This window comes from Poecilia formosa, unplaced genomic scaffold (genome assembly GCF_000485575.1).
Source record: "Poecilia formosa unplaced genomic scaffold, Poecilia_formosa-5.1.2 Scaffold53, whole genome shotgun sequence".
Lineage (NCBI taxonomy): Eukaryota > Metazoa > Chordata > Actinopteri > Cyprinodontiformes > Poeciliidae > Poecilia > Poecilia formosa.
This window is the reverse complement of record NW_006799992.1, coordinates 2,670,736-2,680,752: the sequence shown is the minus strand read 5'-3', so window position 1 is coordinate 2,680,752 and position 10,017 is coordinate 2,670,736. Positions and strand designations below refer to the sequence as shown.

Here is a 10,017-nt window from a genome sequence, read left to right as displayed (position 1 = left end):
ATAAATTTACAATGGAAAAGTACCTTCAGTTATTTTTGCAAATTAAAATGTAACAATAACTCATTCAGCATCACGCTAATTTTCATAGTTGTTCCAAGTCTGCAGCAGTGACAAATGAGCTTGCTGCAAAAGGAGAATTTCTTTACTTATTGTAATTAATCTGGGGCATTAAAAATCTTGCTAGAGACTAAGTGTTTTATCAGGGCATATTTACGTATCTGCAGCTGGAAAATGGTAATCATTTACTTTAAAATTGTATCACTTTGCTTTAAAGTTTTTAAAAGTTTATTCCAAGAAGGAAAAAAAAATAAAACAGGTGGTTACACAAGACCTTCTGTAACAACAACAAAAAAAGATTCCTGTTCTCTCTTTTTAATCTATTCTGTGGCCCGTAGGAGGTACTTTTATTAGCATTGTCTTTGGTTCGTATCATTAGTTTTATGAATGCTAACTCTATTAGACTTGCTACTAAGTACCTTAAAATAATTTTTATTTCTTTTAATTATGTGACTCCTGTGTGCTTTAATAAGAAATCATGGTTACCTTAATTCTTATTGTCTATTTATCTTAAGTAGTGGGCTGTACAGATCAACTCTCAATAGACTTGTTTGCAGCTGTAATTTGCTCTGCTCGTTGGTTGGTCATTATTAAAACAACCTGGCCACATAATGGGCTATTTATTAGCATATTGTTTGCCGGACCCCTGCAGAACTGCCGGCTTTGCTAAGCACTTTTTTGAGTGTGTGGTTTCATATTAATTTGCCCCGCTACTTAAAATAACTCATTGCTTTACACTGCACTGAAACAAGTGTAAATCAAAGTAAAGCTAGAAATGGTAGCTTCTGTAAGGAAAACTCGATTCTATATTGCAGAAACAAGTTGACCAATAAAGGAAGCCAACTTTATTTTTAAAACTGTAAGCACAAGCCAAAGTGCTAAGGATAAAATGTGGAAGAATAAAAATATAAAACACAATAAAGTACACAAATTAAAATGCATACTTACGTTACAGAAAATACACGTCAGCAAATCGATACAATCCTAATAAAATTAACATTTCATATATGATCATAGTCAAAACCAAAAAGCTGATTCTTTAGACTACATTTAAAAACATCAGTTGAAGAGACCTGTCTATTTTATTATGGCAATGAGATGAAGACAGGGTGTGCAAGTGCAGTAACTCAGAGAGTTGGTGTGGGATAACTCCACATAAAGCTTTAAAAACAAATAAAAAAAATTAAAATTAACTCTAAAACTGACAGGCAGCCATTGTACAGAGAATAAAGCAGGAATAATATGCTCCCTTCTCAATGTACCATCTAAAAGCTGGGTGGCTGCATTTTGCACCAGTTGAAGACGTGACAAGGATGACTGGCTATCACCAAGGCACAGCCAATTACAATAATCCAACAAAATTGCAATAAAAGCATGGATTACTGTTTCCAAATCATCTTTTGACAGGATGGGTTTAATTTTGGCCAGTTGCCTCAGCGGCAGAAAGCCGGATTTCACCAATGCTCTCGCTTTACTGTCAAACCTAAAATCACTACCCATTTTAAAAGCCAAATTAGTGACACTAGGCTTTAAATGGTGCACCAGAGGACAGACAAATTTGTTAAAAAAGACACGCTTAACTGGATTAACAGGTGTAAAGTTTGCTTCAGTTTACGGACAAGAAATTAAAATTAAAAGCTTTCGTTCACTGAAAAGGAAAATTCTAAGAAGTCTCATTTACAGAATGCCACAACCCATGTAGGAGACATAGCAAACATGTTCAAGAAGAAGGTGTTCTGGTCATATTAGAACAAAAGTACACTTTTGATGCATAGCAATCATGTTTGGGGTGGATGCTCTGGGAAGATGGATGAAGCTACATGCGCAACTATCAAGGAATACAATCTGTTTGAGGCTGTAACAATGTTGATACTTAAGCAGACATTCACCTTCCAAGACATGAAATGGTTTAGATCAAAGCCTAATCATGTGTTAGAATGGTCCAGTCAAAGTTTAGGGCTAAATCTTGTTTAGAATCTGTGCCCCCCCAAAAAAGATGGACACGGATGCGCTCCATCCAGGCTGACTGAGCTTGAACTTTTTGCTACAAATAATGAGGAAAAATATCAGTCTATATGTGCAGAGCGTGGCACTTTAACTGCAGTAACATTTGGCATTACAACATATCGATGATGTATGCATGATAAACATTTTAGATATTTATAAACAAAAAACAATGTAAGATGAGTTTTTATCCTTTCACTTCAGAATTCTGAATTGTGCTGTGTTGATCTGTCTCATAAAATCCATTTAAACTACATTGTAATGTGATGAAATTCGAATTCAAGCAAAATATAGACGATAGGCTAGTTGAATCAACGATTGCAATTGTCTGGTGTGTTTTCTCCCATGTCGGGATCGTCTGACCTTATTTTTATTATATAGGACATTTGTGCTTAAAGACCTTATGAGGCTGCTACAGTAAACAGTAATCAAACACATTTTTAACAAAGAAACATTTATATACATATATATAAACAAAGGAAAAGGTCTTCTGGAGTCATGACTTTTACTACGCAGGAGTAATTGTCCTTCTGGTTTCCATCTACACGCATGCCTAGTCACACGCACGCACACACACTCACAGTTCTGTGCAGCCTTTCTTTTTTTTTTATATTAGGCATGTCTTGAGTTTGTATGGAGGTCAGGCGGTTGTGGCTCTGCAGTGGGCATCCATCATGGAGCTGCCGCTGTGGGCCAGTTTTCCATTTCCCTCAGCTTGTGAGCACCAACTGCTGCTCCTTCAGCACTCACTCCCACACTGCAGCAGACGGAGCGCGCTCACACCATCTGTCTGGGGCTCACTCTATATACTGAAGTCTTGCTTCATTGAAACAAGGGGAGGGAGGGTGAATATGGTATTCTTCTGTAATATCGATCAGGTCTTTTGTGGGGACTTTGAGAAGCGTTGATGTCGAAAAACTTTACTTGTAGTTTGAAATTGTTTTCGCAGTAAACCCAAAGAGTTAAAAATGCCTTGCATCCTCGCCTCACCCCTTCGGCCCTGCTCCCCGGATGTGAAGTGGATCAGAGCTGTGGATGCAGAATGATTTATTCCTCTTATTGATATCTGAGCCTGCTCACCAATATTTACTCTGCTCGCTCGAACAGAGCTGTCGTTAATGAAGAAAAAAGACCAAGTAGTAAATAAAACAAAATGAATTTGCTCAAGTTTATTAAGTCCTTAATAAATGTAATGTTAGGTTTGGTCCCTTCTCCAAATTTGGATGAGTTTGCGCTGCAGTGTCGTTATAAATCTTTGACACAAATTTTTTCCCAAGTCAACATAAATCAGACCTGCTACTTTCTTTTCATGTATTTTTGTGATTGGATAGGATTTATAGCAGTGCTAATAAAACCGCTGCAGCACGTGTGCACTCGGCCTTTAACGGCACCGAAGATGATTTGTAGCTGCACTATCTCTTGGAGTTTACAGCCACAGTACATATTTTCTCTGTCCACAGAGGAGTAGATAACAGAAAGAAATGCACTTTTCTTCACCGTGGTAGTCTCTGTGCGTAGGCATTTTTATGCTTTTTGCATGGGAATTTCTTTTTTTGGGACTCATCAGCTCCGGCGTGTAAGGTTAAAGAATCATTAACGCAATCCTACACCTTCTCTGACGAGTTGAAGTTGTTGTAGCTGCTATGATCCAATGTTTTGGCAGTATAGTTGACAGTTTCACATGTCTACTGAACCAAAAAACATATCTAACCAGTTGATTTAGACTGCATTAAAGTTGGCAGTTATTTTTTCCACTTGGGTCCCGGTTTGTTTTGGAAAGCCTTTTTACCTTAATAAATGAACTCATGATTCATAAGCTGCATTTTTTATTTATTTATTTATTCAGGTTGTCAAAAACAGAAGAAACCTTTAAGGGTCCACACGCTTTTTCACAGCACTGCAGGTGCTATGTGGTTGTCCTGATAAGCTAGTTTGTTCAGTTATGTAATTTGAAATTTGCGTTTGTGGATGCTGTTCCCTAATCCTTTTTTCTGTTACAGTGCGGATGAAAGAGGGGAGTTGGCGTTGATCCCTTGGGAGGAGCAGAGACACAGAGAGATGGACTGGTGTGAGGCAGAGGAGTGCAGGTAAATACTTTACATTAACACTAACTGATTTTTAGTCTTTCACATTTAAGCATATTAAACTCCAACATTCAGACCATAGGGTTTACTGTGTAATTATATGATCTGCCCATATATTAACAAAAAGCCTCCCATCCACATTGCAAAATTGTGATAATTCCTGTTCCATAAAGGCCAGATGCTTGTGCTGGCATCATTATGTGAAACAAAACATGACATCCTATTATCCAAATGTTAAATAGAGCCATATCAGACTAATGCCGAGTCCTGTTGTGCTGCCAATTTGTGCCATTTGCTGTCTATTACGAGGGAGGCAGCTTCATTTACAATTTTACTTTTCAGGCACAGTTTTATTACTCCTTGGTGTAGAGAGGCAATGTAGATTATCGTCTATTTGGAAATCTGTCCTGGCGTTTCATTTTTGCTTAGGTAATAAAAATAACATGTTTTTATGCTGGTATTCTTTCCTCCAATAATGCTTTATCTTCATTCTTGAGATAAGGAGATACTTTACTTTTTTAGTATCGACTCTAAATGCTAATGTTTGACTTCTTTACCATGTCATGCACACTTACCTCATCAGTGTGTGAAATGTTAACAGCAGTGCTTTCATTTCTAAACTCAGCATGTTCCATAGTAGATGTGGGCAACATTACAAAAATGAACATGATAGGCAAAGCTCAAATGGATAAAACTAAACGACTTTCTGTGATACATTCAACCTTGCTGTTGTCTGCTGAGCTTTTGATTGGCCAGTCAAGTTAAAAAAAATAGTCTGATTCTTGTGAATACCCTTTTAGTGAGTAACTTATTTGACTGGAATTAGTGATTTACATTTAAATTAAAAACTCCCCTTTCAATGATCTAGAGCGGTTCTGGACCAAAGCTCGTTTGATGATGACGGTTTCCTATATGAGGATTCTCCAGAGTTGCAAAGATTTCGTACAGCCACACCGTCCATCGAGCTTCTATCCGACTGGTACCGGAGCAGAGCCCAGGACATCGACTCCACCTCCAGACAGGTATGAACGTTGGAAAAAACAGCAGATCCCCAAATAACACTGTTGAGCACAATGATGGAGAGATGATGATTTGGAATAGTGTTGTACCTTACAGTGCTTATGTATGCTGAAGTATTCTAAAGTGAAATGTGAGGCCATCTTGAAACAGAAATTGATTACTTAAGGTCATTGTTATGGCCCAAGGTTATACAACTGGGGTACAAAGGTATGTATTTTCTGTTTACTTTATGTTGTGCTCATATCTACATGCTTATTGCATATTTCCACATTTCATATTTGGCAGATGTAACATTTCGGCCTAATTGGCGCAAGTATAGCCGCCTCTTAGCGCTTTCTTTCATTTGTAGATGGAAACCAAAAACTCTGTTGTTCAAACAGACATCTACAGTAGTGAGTGTAAAACTCTTTGCCAAAAGGGCTTTTAGCTTTGAACCTCCAACAATTGAAGTATTTCATTTCCCGTTGCTCTCACTTTTCAGTTTGAAAACATTTTCTTGTCCCTTGTTGGGAATGAATTCAGCTCAGACCGCAGGTATTTTCTCCCATTAACGTAAAACATCTTACGCACCCCGTTGATTACTCTTTTCAGGTTCCCTCTGCTTTATTGTGACTTACAGCAGGGCAGCAGCAGAAAGCAATTAATGGAAGCCTGGCTATTGGAAAAATAATTGCTGTTGCACACTACTTTTAGATAATTGAGGGCAGAAAAGTGTGATGAGCGTGGATTCATAATGCAGAAAAGACGTTGCCAACCTCCATCAGTCAAGGTCACTTTGATCCTGTCTGTGACAGCTATTATCATATTGGCCATATGGACTTTTAATGAAGAGAAACCAAAGCTTCTGTCATCTGCGCTCTGATGCCGGCGCTGTAAAATAGGACTTGATGGGACTTGTTTAGAGGAGTAATGGGATATAAACGCTGGAGCTGCCCACTGTCTCCACCCACACCATCTAAACTGCAACCCTGTCCCCTTTTCACCTCCTTCACAGTGATGGATCAAATATGTCAGAGCACTCTCTTTATCTTTGTGAAAGGACTAACTAGGCAGAAGTCATATTGTTCCCCTTCATTTCTCTATTTCATTCCTTTCCTTCAGCTCAAGGAGGATGGAGGAATAGAGATTTGGGGGTCCATTGCTCATTTTTTGTGAGACCTGGGGAATTGTTGCTTTCATCATGCACTAGAGAGAGGGAGACTTAGAGGGCCTGGACGAAAAAAAATCGTAGGCTTTGTTAATCTCAAGGAATCACACCAGCTTTCCCTTTCATTCTCTCCCTTGTTTCTTTTTAATTAGAACTCATCTCCCCTTCTCCTTAACACGTTACTCCAGGAGTCTCTTGGGACTCGCCTCGCTCCTCTTCTGCGCCTTCACACTTTTTCTCACACGTGCTGAAATGACATAGATCCTAAAAATTCAGGTATTTCAATTCCTTTGTAAAAGTATTCATACCATTTGAACTTTTCCAGATCCACCAGAACCCTTTGTTTCATAAAGGTTTCATGTCACATTGCGACACCAAATACTTTGTAGTTGTGAAGTGGAGCTAAAATAAGGCATAATTCCTCCTTTTTTGTTCAAATAGAAGCCTAAAGTGTGACATGCATTTGTTTTTATGCACCAAAATAATTCTCATTAATCAATTTTATTTTAATTACAGAAGCAAGTCTTCTTGCCTCTCTTTCCTTTGTGGTATCTTTCTACCAGTTTTGTATATCTACGAACTAGAGCTGCATGATAGTAGGAAAGACATAAAGTCCCAATATTATTCTTGAATATTACATTGATAATAGCTTCTGCAATCAGCAGTCATTTTTATCATTCATGCTTTTCTTTTCCATTAACACAATGAATGTACCACTCTACCTGACCATAGTTATCTTTGACTCTAACATCTAATTAAAATTTCGGTTGGAATTAGGTTTGCACTTTGATTGGTTCTATCTAATTGACAAAATTAGATAGAACCACTTATAGCTCTTGCTGGATATTTAGAGTTCTCCTGCTGAAAAATGATCTTTCACCTCATTCTTAGAGGAATATGAAAAGTTTACATGCTTTTGGAAGGCGATGCATCCCCCCCCATCATGATCTGGCTGCTGTTGATGCTTGGGAGAATGATTTAGTGTAGTGAAAGTGAGGCTTGATTAAATAGGAGCGACATCAGGGGAAGCTGGAGTGTTGTGAAGCAGTCATAGAGAGATGGCTACCGAGATGCTGAGGGAGGGGGGGAGGATTGACAACATGACTCATATAGAGGAACAAGCTTCAAAAGCATAACATGAGAGTGTAAAACAAGAAAGGAAAAAACAAAACATAGATAAGTGCAGGGCCAATGCAGCATTTCCCACTAGGTTAGCGCATTACAAACACAAAGTGAAGAGAGGCCAACACCGACAGATGCTTCGATAGAAAAAAAGAAAGCAATCTCATGGAAAGAGCTCTGTGTGAAGAAAATTACCACTTATATGGGGTTGAAGAGGTGGAAAGAAATTATATTAAAAACAAGTGGTGGTTGCACTTGCAACAAAATGGCCCAAAATAAGGGGATGCCTTTTGAAAAACAGAAATGAGAAAGGGGGCTGCTGGTTTACAGGGAAAGCAGGGAGTTCAAAGAGAGGCCAGCTATAGTGACTGCTGAAGACTTCTATTAGAAAGTGGGAGGGGAAGAGAAGAAGACGAGTGGGTCAGAAATTGAGCAGAGTTGAAGAGAATATGAGAGACCGACATCTGAAAGAAAAGATTGGAAAAGGATGAGAGAAGAAGGAGGCTTCAGTTGAGCTGGAGGATCATAGAGAACTTACAAAAGGGAGATAATGGAGAGAAAGACTGAAGATGCATGATTATACTTAATCAATAATGATAACAGAGGTGGAGATGGGGTCATAATTAAAATGTTAGATTTAGGCATGGGCTGATTAGGAGATGCTTATGATATGATGGAAGTACCATGTTGAATGAGAATTTTGTGAGAAATGCGTAAAATTATTCAATTATAATTTTTTTTTATTTAAAACTAAACAAAAACAATTTTTATTCAGATTTAATAATATATTAATTTTGTAGTTAAAGCTATACCATTAATTGCTCTGGCATTGACATTTTAACTAAGCAATACAGACACAGTTATGAGGAGCTTACTGTATCAAATATTTTTCATTTGGCCTTTATACTGTTTATAGACTTGCACTAATATTAAACAAGCTGATTAAAAACAAGTTAATTAACTGAACTACGCCTGCATTTAGCTAATGTGGCATAGTAGACATTCAGAAATCTGACCATTTTATTGGCGTACCCTGACCAAGACTTGAAAATGTATCCCGGAGAAGATTAGGAGATTGATAAACTATGTCCAGATGTAATTGGGACTGTGAAGCTGTTATGATAAACTGCTTGATTAAATGGCTTGTTAGTTCTTGCTTTTTAAATTGAATCCCATTGTAGTAGTGGTGATGTTGATGATAATAATAATAATAATAATAATAATAATTATAATTTAGTCAGATCATTTTTCTTTCAATAATGTATGCAGTAAGGGTTCACTTAAGTTAAAGAACTTAAATCTTTCACAAATCAATTTTTAAGAAGATTGATCCTTTCATTTAGACGTAACATTTGTTTACTAGCACTAAAAATGATTGATACTAAAACTTCTAGCCAAAGTGAAGGGTTGAGGATTCTCCTTGTTTGCATGTGGACATTTGGGATTTAGAGGTAAACATACGACAGCCTGCAGCAAATAAACGTCACGTTTATATGTTGCTGAATTACACTACGGCTCAGTTGTGTAATTCAGCTGGTTTGTGTGGATGAACACTTCTTAAATCCATCAGGTGTGGACAAGATTACGTTATTGAAACAAATATCTTTGCTGCGTTTTTTTAAAAACACTCGGCTATGTGTGCGCTGCGTCTTAGTTTAGTGAGAGAAAGTATTTCCAAATCAATAAGTTTGTCTTTCACCCAGCTGGCAGTCAGTGTGCAGCATTGCTAATTTACACTCCTTCCTACCAGAGAAGACTCCGGTCACTCTTTCACTGTGTCTAGCGTCTCATTAAAAGGAAATTTTTAAAAATCAATTTTAAACCTAGATGCTTATTTTGAAATCTCACCTGTCAACAATGAGATGGGGAAATCCCTCTCTGGAGGATCTGTTCACACATTTCGATCAATAACCCTCTCTCTCTTTCTGCATCCAGTCAGTCAAGCTGGTTGAGTTTCTCCTGATGCCTCTGTTTGTTTGCAAGAATGTACATTCAGCAAGGCAATATATGAAATTACTTGTTCAGTAGAAATATACTGAAATGAGCAGTAGGCTGTAGCATGCGAGTGTGCTTATGTCCGTGTGTAAGACGCTTGGCCAAAGAGGCTCTGCTTTAAAGGAATGGAGAAAGCAATCATCACTGGCTGACATCCACAGGTAGGTGCGCATCGATTGGTCGGGCATGCTGCCAGTGTATAGGTGGTCCAATATTGATCGGTTGCTCTTCTGGATGGAATTCTATTGATCCGAGTAGCAGGAAGCCCAAATCGTCTGCTTTATTGTGGAACGAATAATGATTGGATATTAGCAAAGACTGATGGGTTTTATTTGGTCTAGGATTGGCTGGGATACCGTTGCTTTTTCTGTATCCTACTTCAGTAACCTCAGGAGTGTCTTTTTATTGACCTGTCACATTGCTACCTACACCCTCTACATTCACTATAGTCGGTGTCCAATTGTGACCAACATTGCGCAGAGACACAAAACTGCATATGAAAATACATTGTCGTACAGCGACTGCACTAATGAATGAATTCCAAAGTTCCTTCCAGCATTCATCACATTTGACAAAAAGTACTCTGAT

The 10,017-nt window shown here is 38.0% G+C and overlaps 1 protein-coding gene across 1 annotated transcript in view; it reads left to right on the top strand.

Annotated features, from left to right (window-relative positions):
* The window catches only part of nbas (NBAS subunit of NRZ tethering complex), a 185,490-nt gene that overhangs the window by 38,192 nt on the left and 137,281 nt on the right, over positions 1–10,017 (top strand). Inside the window, exons 22-23 of the mRNA XM_007552995.2 lie at positions 4,062–4,148; positions 5,014–5,167. Of these exons, the coding sequence (XP_007553057.1) occupies positions 4,062–4,148; positions 5,014–5,167 (241 nt within the window). The remainder of the gene's footprint in view (positions 1–4,061; positions 4,149–5,013; positions 5,168–10,017) is intronic.